General features: G+C 32.8%; 2 protein-coding genes across 2 annotated transcripts; one reads left to right on the forward strand and one right to left on the reverse strand.

Annotated features, from left to right (window-relative positions):
- LOC109835656 (V-type proton ATPase subunit C) lies at positions 513-14,325 on the forward strand. Its single transcript, XM_020403634.1, has 11 exons — positions 513-740; positions 818-886; positions 972-1,099; positions 1,604-1,703; positions 3,326-3,393; positions 3,498-3,639; positions 6,059-6,175; positions 11,865-11,990; positions 13,461-13,544; positions 13,642-13,721; positions 13,962-14,325. Exons 1-11 carry the CDS (start codon positions 627-629, stop codon positions 14,056-14,058), a joined length of 1,125 nt encoding a protein of 374 aa, XP_020259223.1. The 5' UTR covers positions 513-626; the 3' UTR covers positions 14,059-14,325.
- On the reverse strand, positions 14,452-17,858 carry LOC109835655 (protein CHUP1, chloroplastic-like). Its single transcript, XM_020403633.1, has 4 exons — positions 17,497-17,858; positions 16,716-16,798; positions 15,911-16,591; positions 14,452-15,458 (listed from the first exon to the last, which is right to left on the reverse strand). The coding sequence occupies exons 1-4, from the start codon at positions 17,636-17,638 to the stop codon at positions 14,835-14,837; spliced, it is 1,530 nt and encodes a 509-aa protein (XP_020259222.1). The 5' UTR covers positions 17,639-17,858; the 3' UTR covers positions 14,452-14,834.

The following is an 18,061-nucleotide window of genomic DNA, read 5'->3' on the forward strand; positions in this document are numbered from 1 at the left end:
TCCCTCATGAATTTCACTACACATTTTTTCACTTCTGTCATAAATTTGGCACGATTGGAAAATTCAATTTAAAAAAATCTTTCATCTTTCTAAACTTGGAAAATGCAGATATTTGGCATTATGAAAAAGAGAGTAAAGTTTTTTTCAAAAGTCCTATCTTTCATATTTTGAATTAGTCCCTCAAATCACTAAAGTTTGTTATTGTAGTCCATCAATTCATTCAAATTTCAAAACAAGAAAACCGAAAACTGATCTTTTATCGCTTGTTTAAAAAATTCCTAATGTTTTTTTCCTCATCAGAACTCGTTCAATTGAAGAGATTTTTTTCATATTTCAATAGCCATTACATGGATAATTACAACTACTAAACGTGGACAGGGATTATGATTTAAGACCCATGGTGTCAAAGTTCCGGGGGGCTTTTTGTGAAATTCACCCCCAAAAAAATAAAGGGGAAAAAATAACTAAATCTAATTAAGAGTTAATTAATCAATTATCTAATCTCAATCGAATTCGATCCCCCACCCTCTCTTCTCCTTCATCAAACTTCGAGAGAGAGCTCAGTTCCTCAATCAAATCACAAATCAATCAAAAACGAGCAAGAAAGAAAAAAGATCTCACCTTTAATGGCGTCAAGATACTGGATCGTCTCTCTCCCCGCCCAAAACTCCGCCTCCTCCCTCTGGAGCCGCCTCCAGGAGTCAGTCTCCAAGCAAGCCTTCGACACTCCCCTCTATCGAGTAATCCAAACCCTAAAACCCCTCAATTTCGACCCGATCTAGGGTTTCTAACCATATTCTCTCCTCTTTCGCTGCAGTTCAATGTTCCCGATCTTCGAGTTGGAACCCTAGATTCGCTACTGGCGCTCAGCGACGACCTCGTGAAGGTAAGCTACGCGGGATTTGATTCGAGTTAGGTTTCGGTTTCTTTTTTTTTTTAGGGTTTTGACGTTGATTTGTGAGGTTTTGCAGTCCAACGCTTTTATAGAGGGGGTGTCGCACAAGATCCGGCGGCAGATCGAGGAGTTCGAGAGGGTTTCGGGCGTTGATGGCGGGGCTTTGACGGTTGATGGAGTACCTGTTGATTCTTATCTTACGAGGTCTTTAAATTTTTTGCTGGAATTTTTTTTTGTTCTTTTTTAATGGAGTTGAGTTATTCTACTATTAACACTATCCAAAATCTTCGTGCTATCGATTCGAATTTAGAATTTGGATTTCTAAATTGAAGATCCGTATCGTTGGATGTGATGTAATACATACAAGGACCGGCAAAAACAAAATTTCCGACAATTTCGATGAGTTTCTCGTCATAGCAATGGGACAAAATTTTAGCAACTCTATGAGAACGTTTATTTCGGAAACATGTGATACATGGTTGAGACATGTTTAAATCCTTCAAAACTTTGTCTAGATACTTGATGTGTGGTAGATCACATCGAATGGTGCAACTTTTAGACTTCGAAATCCAAAAATTTTAAATTTGGATTCATAATATCCACATTTTTTTACTATTAATAGTACCCTAGTGTCCAACTCTTTTTTATTGGGCTTGGGTTCTGTTTTATATTTTTCTTTACTGATAATTAGAGAACGAACTGGTGTAGGTTTGTCTGGGATGAAGCTAAGTACCCAACGATGTCGCCACTTCGGGAGATTGTTGATGGAATTCATGTCCAAGTAGCCAAAATTGAAGATGACATGAAGGTGAATTGAACTGTCAAACCCATCTTCTAATTTGATTGAAATTTTATTTCGAGTATTGTTACCGCTGGAATTTTAGTTTTATTTTAAATTCTAATGTGTAAATGTATTTTAGAATGACATTCTAGTAGTTTAACAATATTAGAGAGTGAAATGAAAATCTTAAAAATTGAGGTTATTTAGAGTTTTGAGTCTTCTACCCAAAAGGTGTTTTTCCCCCTCCAAGATTCCTGCTACAATATTGTTTCTTTGCTAGAAGCTTGATGTGTTATATCAGCAAATTGCTTCAGAGACATGTGTAGATATGCATGCAACCCGGTGATGGTGAATAGAAAATTATAATCCGTTTTCAATTGTAAACTATAGATTTCTTCCATTATAGTTTATCATGTAGAATTGCAGTGGACAAATAATTTATTAATAAATCTGAAACAGCATTGGCCTCTTTTTTCATTCATAATTATCTTTTACATTTATTATCAACAACTTTTATCTACTAGAAGTCGTAGTGTGATGTATTTTGGTATTTCATGAACTCAAACAAAGCTACCAGAAGATATGATGTTGTTTAAAGATACATGCATTTGGTGTTTCTGATGATTAGACTTAAAGGGTGTTTGGGAGGGTTTTTTTTAAAGCTTAGTTTTTGTTAGAGTAGACTAGAGATGCATAACCGTAACATTAAAATCCATTAAATGCTTACATTGATGAGCAAATATGCACATGCTCATATTCAAATTGTTTAATTTACATATGCCATGGTACTTTTGATTTCTTTTAAAAATGATAATCTGAATCGAATTTGAAAGAATAATTAAACAAACCAGCATTAAACTAGTTGATAATTATTCGATTAATTTCCTCTCTTAATTATGTCACCAACATCATGGACAATTAACAGTTATAATTCTAGAGGTTAAACTTACTGTTGTATCTTCACTTACAAATAATTGAAAAGTTTACTCACTGATTGTTTCCTACTTGCTGTTCATATATTTTAAGGAAACTTGTCCTTTCTACTGGATGTATAAATGATGATGACAATGCTAATAGTTTCCGTAGACAAAAGTAGGAAAGGAAATCATGCCAATTCTTGTATCTTGATGGTGATGTTGTTCAGGATGGCATGGAATTGTTTATTGCACTGAGGATTTTATTTATTTATTTATATCTCTGTTGGATAGAATGTAATGCAAAAAATTCATCATCCCATGGCATTAATTCATCTTGTAATCATGATGACACACCCATTTTAAAATTTTGGAAATGTATATATTACTACAGGTTCATAATAAGTTCTCGAATAAGCAGTAACTGAAGTAGCTGCTTGCATATCACTGGCTCCAAATGATACCTTATTGACATCAGACTAGCAGCGGACCGTTAGTGCCTAGGTTGCAAGTCAATGAAGTTTGTTGCGTGAACAATACCTGGCAATCGATGGCATAGTACATAACATATGCTCAAACTGTCTAATGCACCTAAGGAAGATCTTCTTTTACTTTTTCAATGAGATATTTTGCATAATTGCACATATTGATCTTGAAGGATTGATTTATTACGCACAATTTGAAACACTACCACAATACATTGAATTTATCATGAATAAAATATAAATCTTGCAGGTTCGAGCTGCAGAGTATAACACTGTGCGTAGTCAGCTTAATGCAATAAACAGAAAGCAGACTGGAAGGTACATTATCCTCTGTAGATGTTAACCTTATTTATGCAAAGCACAAGTTCTGAACACATAATCCGATATATATTTTCTCTTATTTTGTGTTTTCTGCTTTTCAGCTTAGCTGTTCGTGACATCTCTAGTTTAGTGAAGCCAGAAGATATTATCACTTCTGAGCATTTAGTGACCCTTCTTGCAGTTGTTCCCAAGTACTCTCAGAAGGATTGGTTGTCAAGCTATGAAACTTTGACTACATATGTGGTTAGTGATTAACTGATTATCAATTTAGAGCTTTACATTTGATGTTAGATGAGAACCTTCGATTGAATAACCTCTGCAAGCTGCATCCATTCCATGTTGTGTGACATCTCTTATCATTTTGATTTTAAATTCTTTTATGAAAATTGAACATTAAGATATGATCTTCTCTGAGAATTTATGAAGTGGACAAAGGAATATATGTACTATACCTGTCCTAATGTGTTCTCTAGTCCATTTTATTGATGCTCCACATGAGAAACTAGGTCTCTCTATTATAGTGAGACTTAAAAAAAATAATTTCAGACCAAAAATCTGCTGATCTGAGCTCTGGTTGTATATAGAAGTTGGGAACTTAAGAGAGTTCCCGTGTTCCATTGTACCATTTGGTAAGATCCTGAAACTCTTATGCTTTACCTTTTCATGGTTAGACTATATCAAAAAGGATTTTTTTTTCCAGTGTGACAAAGTTAAAAATTTATAGGCTAGGAGAAAACAGTAGTGACAAAGTTATAGGCCAGGATGAAACTATCTTTGGTACATTTTTTGAGAGTTACTTGAACTCGTGGAAAGCAACTGACAACGAACTGATTTACTTTCAAAATTATAGGTCTTGTTAAATTGGAAGTTCAATGAACAAAGGAAGACAAATACCTGCAGTTACAGGTGGATACTTAGTTTAATAATCTGGTGTAATGAATAGGTGGCATATCTATTCCTTTATACAAACAGGAGGATCAGAGATTCACTGTTCATGCTACAGTAAATGCTACAGTAGAATTATTGCTGTAGCCAATAATTAATTAGAAATGCTATTGCAGCACACGGGTCTACTGTAACATTTAAAAGGTACTGTAGCAGAGTGAGACACTGTAGCAGAGCGGGGTACTGTAGCACTTCCAAAAAATTCAAAGCATGCATATTAAAAAATGGGATTACTGTAGCAAAAAAATAAATAAATAAAAATACCGTGCTTTGCACGGACCGCAAACTAGTTATTAATTAGTAGACTAGTTTGATTTGCTGAAATAGTGAAACTTCTTTTGATTAAATCAGTCTGGCATGCCTGATGAAATTTCTAGAAGACTGAAATATATATGCCTTTTTGGTTTTGACGACATTGAAGCAAGGTTTTAAATGTCGGATGTCGGGTTCATGTCGGATGGCTGAAATCCATGTCGGATAGCGAAAATCGGGGATATATCGGGGGACATTGACTAAATATCGGATTGTCATATCGAGTAGTGCACATATGTATAATATCATGTCCTAAATGTAATCTAAGCATTCGTATATTCAATATAAGCAGACTTTACAAATTCTATAGACTAAACATATAAAAAAGTAAATAATATATGGATTTGGGTTCATAAATTCTTTCTACCGGGTTCATAAGAAACCCTTAAACATGAGAACGGGTCAAACGGGTTTGGATATTTATCACTAAACTCAAACCCGATAACAAAAAACAGATCTTAAAAAAAGTACCATATCGGCCGATTTTTCAAAGCTAAAAAATAGGCCGATATGCCCGATATGACCCTGATATTTCTGATTTGGCTCTGAAAACCGACGTACGAGTTGAAAACGTCCATGTCGTATCGGTCAAGCTCTCAAACCGATATGTCGGCCGACATGTTGGACATGTCGGCCGACATTTAAAACATTGCATTGAAGGTGCTTATTCTTTTAAGAAAAAATGTCATGAGTTAGGCAAAATTAATGGTGGCTACGCTGCGTCTACTGTTTGAAACTCAGTTTTCAAATTATTTCTATCAGTTCAAATAACAATATTGCTTGGTAGTATACATTTAACTTTATATGTCTTGTTAACTTGGTAGCTTGATAAATAAGCAGGAAATGCAATTGCAATTATGAGTGTTGAAAATGTTCTTTGTTTTATGAATTTATTGCTAACTAGTCTGGCATTTTACCAATTAATAAGCCATTTTCTTTTGAAGAAGTAAAATTTAGTATTCCGAATAAATCAGTCGACAAATCTGAAAAATTCTTGAAGACTTGGTAAACATACGCTTCTTTTTGGTTTTGAAGACATTGAAACTTCATTTTTCTCATACAAAATTTCAGTGTAGAGGAAGTCTATGGTGCCTGAGGATGTACCTATATTGTTTGAAACTTAATTCTCAGATGATTTCTTTATCTTTTGGAATAACAGTATTACTAATCTAATTGCATCAGATTACATCATATTCATGAAACCTTGTGAAATAAACTTAGCTGGATTTGCGTTCATTTTTCTTGTTTACTTTTAAAAGAAAATATTTTTGCTTCTGGATTTTTTCTTCTTCTGGTGATAACATCTTCTGGATATTTTGTTTATGTAAATGGCTCTCAGAAATATTCTTCTAGTTCTTTAGTGATATGAAATTTACAATGCTAACAGTTTTTCTAACCAATTCAGGTTCCTAGATCGTCAAAAAAGCTGCATGAGGACAATGAATATGCTCTCTACACTGTGACACTTTTTGCAAAGGTTGCTGATAACTTTAAAACAAGTGCACGTGAAAGAGGGTTTCAGGCAAGTTCTCTTTCCTTATTGTGTATGCAATATAGTTCTAGCTGTAGGTCCATGGTTTAGCGCTGCTGAATACACATCTTCAACCATCTTGGATTGACTTATAAGGAAGAAGATCTAAAATAAAGCAGGTTTATTAGTTGTTTCAAACTACGGATTTCCATGAAAAGCTTATCCTGCTATCAGGGTTGTTGAATTTATAAGAGATCATCATACTCTTTTTAAAAACACGAGTTCGGAAATATCTTTCCATGGTCAATATTACCCTTCACTATTTTGAATATTTTATTTAAATCTTAATCTATTCTAATTCATCTTTCCATGGTCAATATTACCCTTCACTATTTTGAATATTTTATTTAAATCTTAATCTATTCTAATTCTAATTGTATCTTATTACTATTTTGAATATTTTATTTAAATCTTAATCTATTCTAATTCTAATTGTATCTTATTTAATCCCACGTGAACTACCTAATAGCTCAACAATTAAAAAAAAGATTAACAATCTACATAAAACATTATTTTGAATATTTTATTTAAATGTTAATCTATCCAAATACTAATTATAACATGTATTAACTCCACATGAACCACCCATAGCTCAACAATCTAAACAAACAAGATTAAAAAATTCTACATAGATAACATATTATAGTACATGAAGTATTACAAAAAAACCCAAATTTTTTTAAAACTTACACAAAATATCTTCAAAAGTTTAGAATTACCCAAAACACGCTGACTTTTCAAAACTTAAAACAACAAATATAAAATTTAAAAATTAACAATAGCCCCCCGATGAATTTGAAATTGTAGAAACAACCTAAAAAGTTTAAATTTTATAAAAACGCACCCTAAAATTCAGAGATTTTAAAACTTGCAAACAACATAGACGAATCCACAGATTACCATTAGGCACTTGAAAATTTAAAATTTGTAAAAAAATCTCAAAGTTACAAAAATTATAAAAACTACATTAAAAGTTAAAAATCTTAAAAAATCCTGAAATTTTAAAACTTATAACTGGTAGACATCAAATCTGAAAGTTATCAGCAGATTGCTGGAAATTTAATTTTTTTAAAAAACAACCCAATGTTTTACTAATTACAAAAAAGTCCTTAAAATTTCAGAGTTGCAAGAAATATCTTAACATTTAAACTCACAAAATATGAAAATTACAAGCACCCAACGTAAAATTTAAAAATTTTAAAAAATGCTATCAAAGATTAAAAATTACAAAACACACACTCAAAAGTTCAAAATCACAAAAGGCTAAAATTTGGCAAAGAAGAGAGTAAATGTTTGATATTCTTTCATTAAGACATAACTTTCAATTTAAAGTTTATCATCCCTTTTTAGTATCTAAAAGTAGTCTAAGTTGATACTAGTAAAAAATAGCAATTACAATAAATTAAAACTATTCAGTTAAGAAATAAAAATTTAAAAAACATATGATAGATTAAAACTAATGTTGCTATATAAATTTAAGGATCTGCATATAATTTTACTAATAGCATTAATTGATAGAAATTTAAATTATATAAAACTAACAAAAGACTATAATATAATAAGTTAACATTAATTGATTACAATGTATAAACATTCATCTCTAATGTTAATAATATTTATAGGGTAAAAAAATACAATGAGTTAACGGATCCAAAGGGACAGCCTCTTGGAGCTTCGTTATACCTCCCTCAAATCACAGGCCTACCTCAGCTTTTACAGCTTATCAATTAGCTTCTCATTATATAATTATCTGCTTAATTCACCATAGAATTTGATGCGTCAAAACTAAAAGCATGTTTTGCAATAGCTCAAGAGCATGATATGTGATCATAGATCATTTGGAGATGACATGGAGTAACAAATTTATGTATAGAGAAATTATCAGAAAGTTTATAGATATCCTTTTAAAAAATCAAACTATTTTTATTTCAAACGGAGAAGTGAAGGAAATAAACCTAAAATTCGAAAACATTCATGAATCACTTGAACTAACATTGACAAAAGTTATATCTAGCAAAGAAGCACCGACTGAGTTCCCCTTGAAGAATATATTGAATAACTTTATCCCGATCAAAAAAACATTCTCCATAAAAGATACAAGAAAAATTAGTAAGCATTTATAAATTTTCATACTTTATTCTTGAAATACTAAAGGAATAATAAACTTAATATAAAATTACATATTAATAATCTTACAATAGAAACTAAAGTGAAGTCATTGTTTAACTATGTTGCGAGATATCTATAATGGATAAAAGGTATACACATGATACTTAGTTACAATAGCGTAAGTAAAAAAAAGTTCCTATATAATGGCATGACTCAGCAAGTAACTTTATTTGGGGATATGATTACTAATGAATGATCAATTTTTAAAGACATGATCAAAGATAAACATGTAATAGCACTGTCAGATTTTAAAATCTTTAAATATGGAGGTAACATATTTTACTTCTAAATTTTTTATTAAAAGTCACTAAATATAAAATTCACATTATATTTGTCTTAATTTTATGTGGGAAATATGCATGTCATCGTAAATTATGTTAACAATACATATCAACCCTAAGATACAACTTATTTAGGAAATAAGAGAATGGTAAGTAAGCCAAGCAAACATCAATATAACATAATAAAAAAAATATTACACTTTAAGGCTAATATGCATAACTCATTCAGAATAAGCTGCTAAAATAAAAGCATATCCATCAAGGTTCTTTACGAATACAATACAAATTTAAACTATTGATATATGCAATCATCACAACATTCAAAAGAGGTATGTTCTTACAGGACCTACTCTAAAATGTACACAATTAAACTTAAAAATACTCTACCAATATACAGACACGTTGTTGGACCTATAATGTAAAGCTAACTATCATTTACAATATAGTTGAGCCGTGGTTCTAGCTTGCAAATGCTACAACAATCTTTAAATATTGAGGTAACATATTTTACTTCTAAAAATAGCTTGATTTCAAAATCTTTAAATATGGAGGTAACATATTTTACTCCTAAATTTTTTATTAAAAGTCACTAAATATAAAATTCATATTATATTTGTCTTAATTTTGTGTGGAAAATATGCATGTCATTGTAAATTATGTTAGCAATACATATCAACCCAAAGATACAACTTATTGAAGAAATAAGAGAATGGTTAGTAAACCAAGCAAACATGAATATAACACAATAAAGAAAAAAACATTACACTTTGAAGCTAATATGCATGACTCATTTAGAATAAGCTGCTAAAATAAAAGCATATCCATCAAGGCTCTTTACAAATATAATACAAATTTATACTATTGATATATGCGATCATCACAACATTCAAAGAGGTATGTTCTTATAAGAGCTACTCTAAAATGTACACAATTAAACTTAAAAATACTCTACCAATATACAGACACGTTGTTGGACCTATAATGTAAAGATAACTATCATTTATAATATAGTTGAGCCGTGGTTCTAGCGAAAGGCTACAATAAGAAGGTGAATAGTGATGTTACTAAGAATGTCCAAATGATAATTGTCATAGAATCACTGATGATGTAATACTAATTTGAGTAATATCTCTTCATGAAATAAACATATCAAAATTAAATATTAACATTATAATATGAGGCAATTTGATAATGGAAAATACAGTTATTTAGTTCAGATTCTTGTGAAAAATGACTTGGACAAAGCAAAAAGGTAATATTATTAACACAATAGAAACTCTTATTGGATGCACACCAGAAAAAATTCGTTGCAGAGAAAAGAGGTAACACCTAACATTATTTAAAAAATAAATTAAAAACATAAAATTTTTATATATATGAAATTAACATTTAATCTCATTGAAACACAAAAATAATCAAAGTCTGTATTTTTAAAAGTTTCTGTTGAATATCGAAAATACATTTAACTTCTTTGTGAAGTAAGACAAGAAGACAGAGGAACGAGCTCATGGAAAAATAACATCACAAGAAATCCAGCTCCAACCTGATGTCACAATCAATGTAGACAACGAAGACACAACTCTAGAATTGCTTAGGAAGAAGATAAATGTAAAGAAGGATTGATCTTAACTTAATAAAACACAACTCTAGAATTGCTTAGGAAGAAGATAAATGTAAAGAAGGATTGATCTTAACTTAATAAAAAAATGAAACAGAAAGAATAAAAGATTTGTTTTTCGAATTTTATAGAATAGCTTAATTTTTTTGAGTAAAAACCAGGAATATTTAGAAGAGATTCTCATCAACTGTTTTAAGTATTTTTATATGGTTATGTGGATGATTTTAATATATAAAAGTGTACTAGAGTTATTATTAATCTTTAATTTATGATTTATTCTTAAGTTTATGATGATTAGCAACAAACTTCATATTCTCTTTAGTTTCGCTCTAGCCCACGTTAATTAGTCATCTTGGCTTATTGGTTTTAATTATTCATCTTTATTTTATAACACTATTTTTAACTATTTTTCACTTTTACAACATTATACTTTCTCAAACCAAGCTTTGTTTCATGCCGGTCCAAATAACGTAAAAATTCAAATTAGTTTTGGATTACGTTTGTTTCCTAGCAATTCAATTATCAATCATGAAAATTTAAATTTAGTGTAGCCCATTCAAACAAACATCAAAGAAAATAAATAATCACAGTGTTAAAGTTTAAAGATATAAGTGAGCAAAAACAATAGAAGTGTAACTGAGAAATAAATTTTAGTAATAAAATAAATTAAAAATATTTAATCATGGTATTTAACCACGTGCATTGTACGTGCATAAAACCTAGTAAGCATGAAACATGCAAGTAATTGGTCTTTCATTTCCGGAACTTTATAGGTGTCTCTGGTGTTTTGCTTTGTAGTAGTAAGTGCTTTTAAGTGACTTGTCCTGAAACACTTTTTAGAAAAATATTTGTTTAGATATTTAAAATGCTTATGTTTGTTTGAAATTTTAAGTAGCTGTAAGAAAGTACAAAATTCGAAGTAGTTTGAATAAGATGGATGCCTAGGAGAGAATTTTTGGATAATATTTAAGAAAAATATAGAGCAGGGACTGTAATTTTCTGTTGAAGGATGTTCTATGTTGTGTGGTTGATTTTATCATGAAGCTGTGGCTGTAACCATCACCAGCACTTCTTGGATAGTCCTTGAATATATGCATGCATTTATTTGGAAATGTAATCAATTATCCACTACATGCTTTAATTTAAAATTTTGGTCATACATTTTTTGGACGTATGTCCTACACCCGTATCTGTACACATGCAACTTAGAAGATATCACATGTGGCAGGACTTACTTGCTTTTGCAGCTGAGAGAAGTCTGCAAATGTTGCTTCTCCAAATCAAAAAACTATTTTTTTAATAGAAGCTCCCTTAAGTACTTATTATCAAACATCATTTTTNTTATCAGCAGTACAAGCACTAATCACAAGCAAAACATCAACGGTATTATGGCAATCTTATGGCCCTCCAATTCCTTCATCTATCTTGCAAAGGATTTGTTGTATTTTTATGTTGCACGTTAAGGTTGAAGGACATTGATGGTATTCTGCATTATTTTGCTTCTCTCTTATATGCTTGCATTATATTTTCTGTTATGAGAACATACATGAGTAGAACATGCAACTTGTGTTTCTCTATTTTGTTATAACCAATTTGGGGCATTATGTTTCAGATCCGTGAGTTTGAATATGGTCCGGAAGCACAAGAGGATCGAAAACAGGAGCTGGAAAAATTGATGCAGGACCAAGATACCTTGAGAAGCTCTCTTCTGCAATGGTGCTACACCAGTTACGGAGAGGTACTTTCTCTTTTATGAATTTCTTTGTTCAATATTTTTCTAATTGCATCGCAATTATATTCTGATACACGCTTCCAAGTTTAGGCTACGAAGAATTGGTGGTATCAAGTAATTCTGCTCATGAACAAAGATCTCTTAAGTCATTTCTCATCATTTTTGCTCATCTTAGTTTGTTTTCATGCTTTTGAAAAATTACAAGCGTTAGCTGAATAGTTTTTTAAATTTCAGTTGCTTATTTAGAGTATGAGTTGCTTCCATAAACTTCTGATAATATGTTGGGATGACACATTCAACTCGTTTTTTGCATGTATGATGAATGTTAATGAGGAAGTTATTAATGTATGTATGTATAGATTAGTTCTTTGAAATTGAAGACATGGAACTTCGGAAAGGAGTGATTCATAAGCATGTTGCCGGCACATAATATATGCAAATTGAATATTCCTTTGTAAAATTGGAAGGTAGATAAAGAAGACAGCAATCTGCTTATATTTAGATGTTCCTGGGTGAGACGAATGGTACACATAGATTTAAATTCTAAGGGTTTGCATTAAACGTTCAGTGGCCGCAATAACAAAATGTGCTTAGCTTTGATATCTAACTGAAGTATGACAATTCACAAGATAGTTGAATGTTTATAATAACCAGACAAGGAATTAGTAATCCATACTGATATTAGATGATTATTTTGACTGTTTATGAGATATACATTTAGCATTGTTGTATTGTGTGTCTTTTAAAAGAGAGAGTATTTATGGGTGCATAGGCCCTTTACATTAGTTGTACTATTAGGCGTAGTTTGTGGGCGAATATGTAACAGGACTAGTAGCCACAAAAAGTAACTGATCTTCTTATCATGAGTATGGCATAGGCATTGCACTTTATGCTATATGTAGCACTTGTAGCCATCCCTGAACTGGAAAGTTTTAGGCTTATCATATAATACTCATTTGGTTAAGTGACAAATGCACTGACTGAATATAATGTTAGTAACACAGTATATAGGTTGACACATGCTGTGTTCTTGCCTAGGTACAAGATATTGTTGAGGACGGGAAATCCTGGCTGCATCTGGATAAAATTTTATTTGTCAATCTTTAATAATCCAAGATTCCAAGGACAAGAAAATTTTATTTCAGATTAGAATTTCAGATATCATGAGGTTGTGGTAGATCCATGATCTTGCGACGTTTGATTTTACCTACCAAACAGATTTGCAGATAATGAAAATTGAGATACGCCTAATTTTGTGATATTTATGGTTACACAAAAGGAACCCAACTTGTATAGGACCATCGTTTTCTATTCAGAAGATTTTTTTTGACTGAAGTCTCCAAAAACTAAACACTCATAAATGTAAATAGTATTAGTCTGCTTATGCACATGGCTTGTCAAAAAGTAAATGTCAGGATGTGCCAAGCCAATTATCATGTTTCTTGCTTGCCTCTTAAGTCTTACTCTGACTTGCAGGTTTTTAGTTCCTGGATGCACTTTTGTGCTGTTCGGGTGTTTGTGGAGAGCATCCTCAGATATGGTCTACCACCGTCATTTTTGGTACTCAAATACGTCTAAGAACTAGTTTGATTATAAATCAGTTCCTCCTTTTTTACACACATGAACATCATTCATATGTCTTTTTCAATGATTTCAGTCTGCAGTATTATCTCCGCCAACAAAAAGTGAGAAAAAAGTACGCAGCATCTTGGAACAGCTTTGTGGAAATGCCAACAGGTAACTAGCATTTTAGCTTATATAATGAATAATGCTAAATTTACTATCTACTTAAAACATAACACACAAGCGCTGCTTTCATTTCACAAAGAACACACCACCTTTGAGCATCTCCTAGGACCAAAGTGGTTTGAAGTTAGTACAGTTAGCATGTTCCTATACAAATTGGAATGTCGAAGGATTTTCATACATCAGCTAATCTAAATATGCAAATTGAGTTTTATTTTTTATGTTGTGCAGTACGTACTGGAAATCCGAAGAGGATGTAGGCCTTGCTGCTTTAGGAGGCGAATCTGATGCTTATCCCTATGTCACCTTCACAATTAACATTACCTAAGACAATAAAGCTCAAGTTATCACGGAGTTTCGAGTAGTTATTCTGTCAGTGGATGACAATGCGGTGGTCATTGATAAACATATTTTAATTGTATATTAGCTGTCCATTCTATTTGTTATGCATCCCATACTCCATGTAGGTTTTGGGTGGTATCTCAGTATCCCATAATCTTTTTTGAGTTGACGACTTGAAGTGGCCATGAAGCAAAACCTTGGTTCCTGTATTTTATGTTGCTGTTCAATAAAGTTCGACTTGAGTTGAGGTTGATACGTCGACACTGTTTGTGGTGGTCCACTCAATCCCAAGTTTGTTGCAGTTATTTTGACGAGGGTTTTGAGCTTCATATATAACAGGAAACCTCGTTAGCTAGCAAAGATATAAACCATCCAAAACTCTGGAGCGATGGTACTTATAAAAAGGAATTGTGTGGTTTGATCCTAACGAAAATCAACAAAGATTTGCATTGTTCTATCACTATATTTCGTATAATCTCTTGCGTCCATTTCCTCACAATGGCGTATGAGGATGTTCGGAGGTTGTATTTGTGGACGTTTTTGAACTATTTTCACTACATTTAGGCAAGCTATGAACATTGAGTATGGTACAAATTCATCCGTGTAAACTATTTACATCATGTAAATCCCATCTTTTATCTATAATAAAATGGGACAATACCCTTATTTCTCGGAAAGAAAGCCATCAACATTTCATGTCAATTCAACTACTGCCTTAACTGAGCTCATCGAGTCACCTGTCAGAACGCAAGCATAGCCGCATCAATTAGAACTGAATGATGCGTATCCCACTCTACCGCAACGCTGTAACCTCCTCCTCGACTTGAGATGCTCGTGAGAATCCTTCAGAACATCAGCAAATTTCTTCGTCTTCGTCTTCTCAGGATCATCAGCCTCTTCATGGTCAAGATTATAAGTCCAATTACTCAAACAATCCTCAGAAGCTCTCTGTTTTTCCTGCCAATTTTCATTCTCCACCGAGATGCACGAGAGAAAACTATCAAAAGATTTTCTCCTTGCATTTGCATCTTCAACTTTACTTACACGTTTGTCTTTCCTCAGTACAAGCTTTTGGAGCTTGTTAATAATCTTCGATCTTCTCGATTTCTTTGTTGAGGAGGTAGTGGATGTGTCACTGTGGTCTTCAACCGAGATTTGCGAAGGAGAACAAGTCTCCGTGTCAAACTCAAGGGGGGAACCGTGTTTCTCATTTGCACCAGATTCAGGAGAATGATGATGATCTCTATGTTCGTGTCGTAGACAAGCATCAATCCGTCTGAGGTACACTAATTCTTCGATTTCTGAGAAGCGATCAGTTTGAATTTGTTCGGTTTGGTTTTTTTGGTTCTTGTTCTCCTCTCTCACGTTGCGGGTTTCGTCCGTTGCCTGCAATTGAAATGATTATACGACCAAGGTAATTTGACTGAGAGGAGCCAAGAATAGCATATGGAGTATAGAGCAATACTTGCTAAAGAGAAACTCAAATAAAAAGGACATGTAAGCCATAAGATAATACAGGATTATTACTTCACTTAGTTGGTACATTTTGTGGCAACTGTGGCTATTGTTATACATAGTCAAAATCATCTTACTTGTTTCTCTCTGATTATATTCTCTATAGGAAAAACCTCTAACTTCCTATTGAATGTACACAATTCCTACCATTTTATGACTTGGTGTACATACATACGTTCACCATCACATTTTTATTTCTGAGGTATTCATTTTTTGCGCATGTTGTTTCTTACGTAAACAATTAACAAAGCAGATTTCCATTTGCAATGACGAATGAGAAGTGACGATAAAGCGAGTAAGGTAATGTATGGATAGAGAATAACCTCTGCTTGATCAGAAGAGGCTCTCATCGGTGCACGCTCCAGTTGCTGAACAAGCTTCAAATTCTCTTCTTCCAGCCTTGAATTAACCTTTCGAAGATCGACTGTCTCTTCTTCCAACTCCTTCAACCTCTTCAACTTCTTCTCAACCTCGACATAATTTTCACAGTGCTTTCTCTCTCTATCGACAAGCTCAGTGATCCTCTCCTGAAGAGCAAGTAACTTCTCCTCGGTTTCTTCTTCATCGAATTTCAACCTTTCCTTCAAAAGCTCAATCTCTTCTCTTGCGGACTCGAGTTCTGATACTAATGTAGGATACCCTACTGCTCGAGCTTGAAGCTTCTCGTTGTTTTCCTGCAGAGATTCAATCTTCAAATTCAAGAGCTTAGACTCCATTGCATTTGCCTTCAACCGATTCTCGAGCTCTCTTAATGAAGCCTCTTGATCCTTTAACTCGTAGTAATCAATAATTTGCATCTCAAGACCCCTCTCTCTCTCTTTGAGAGCCTCAACCAAGTTTCTGAGATAACCAATCTCTTTCTCCAATGATTTCACTGTGTTCTCTTCAATTTTGTCATAACCTGGCATCAAAAGCACCTCTTCAACGGTGGCAGTGGCAATGTTACTAATATCATTGGACATGATGGTAGATGAGCCATGGACGATTTTGGCGAAAGCTTCCTCCTTTCCAAAAAAATTCACCAAAAAACAACAAATATGTCAAAGACCCTTCCCCCAAAAATCATTTAAATCACAAATTTGTTAAAAACCCCATATCTGAAAAATCACTAAAAATTGAGACGCTAACATTTTTAAGGATGTGGAGCTCATCTTTGAGGCCAGGGGCAGTAATGGCTGAGGATTTATCAGTCGATTCTTTAGACCCATCACCTGTTGCAAAATTTGAAGTTCTGTCAAGTCATCATTAATCGAAACAACAAATTCACATTCACAATATTCCGATATGTGATGTTTGATCGGATGTCGTTGCAATATCAGAAAATTGTTGCAAAACCAAAATATGTTAAAAACTAAAGGAACATCCCAGCGGTAGGAGTTGGTGTATCCATCATATATTTCAAATTGAAACACTCTTCAATTACAACCGCAATTATTTTGCTTTTGCGCAATATTTTCGATTGTAACAAGATCAAACCGAACTTTTTATTAAAATTTGGATACAATCAGAACAACATGAATCTCTAAATAGTCATATTCAAAATAATCCCTCGATGAAAATTAACCCAAAAAATTTATTAAAAAATAATCAAAACTGTTAAAATTAATATAAAACTATAATTCTCGACCATCGGAGTTTTGGTGTAATGATTAGATGAGCTAAATTTAAGATGTTATCAGAGAAACCCATGTTCAAATCCCACCGGCCACAAATTTTAAAGCGGATTTTCTAAAAATTGACACCGCCGCGTGAGTCCAGGTTTTAGCCCATAAAAAAGAGCCTTCAACCTGCGGGGTCATGTTAAAATTAATATAAAACTATAATTCTCGATCCTCACCGTAACTTCGGAGTTTTTGTCTAATGGTTAGAGGAGCTAAATTTAAGAAAAACAAGAAAAATAAATTGAAACCTGAAGAGGACTTGGATTTGAGTTTGTCATGAAGTTGATGAGCAAAATATCCAGCTACAAAGATCGCCAGGGTGAAGCCTAGTTTGAGGACAAGTGGTCTGATGTTCCTCTTGACTCCTTTAACGAGAAGGCCGGCTTCCATTACCAATCTCCCTCTCTATGATTCTCTTCCTATATGAAGTTTTTATAATAATCACTTTATATTGGAAAAATAAAAAAAAAGGAGAAAATAAAAAGTAGAAAGAGCAAGAATAAGAATAACAAGAAGTGGGTAGTTTAAAAAGGAAATCCATTGTTGTGACATTGATTGGGATCATCAGTTTACACTACACGCACATGATGATTTGAAGGGAAGGAACAAGGAAGAGGGAAGAAGTGAGAAACTTTACAAGGTTTGGGAAAATTAGATATAACCCCCTCATTTTATACATTCAATTACACCTATCATCTCACGATTCATCATTAGCGCTAATCACTCCTGTGATTGAGTGATTAGTTCATTTAAGAACAAGTGACTTCAAATGTTAAATTCAGAAGTGATAAAAAGTGCAAATAAATAAGTTGA

Source organism: Asparagus officinalis, chromosome 3 (genome assembly GCF_001876935.1).
Source record: "Asparagus officinalis chromosome 3, Aspof.V1, whole genome shotgun sequence".
NCBI classification, from domain to species: Eukaryota; Viridiplantae; Streptophyta; class Magnoliopsida; order Asparagales; family Asparagaceae; genus Asparagus; species Asparagus officinalis.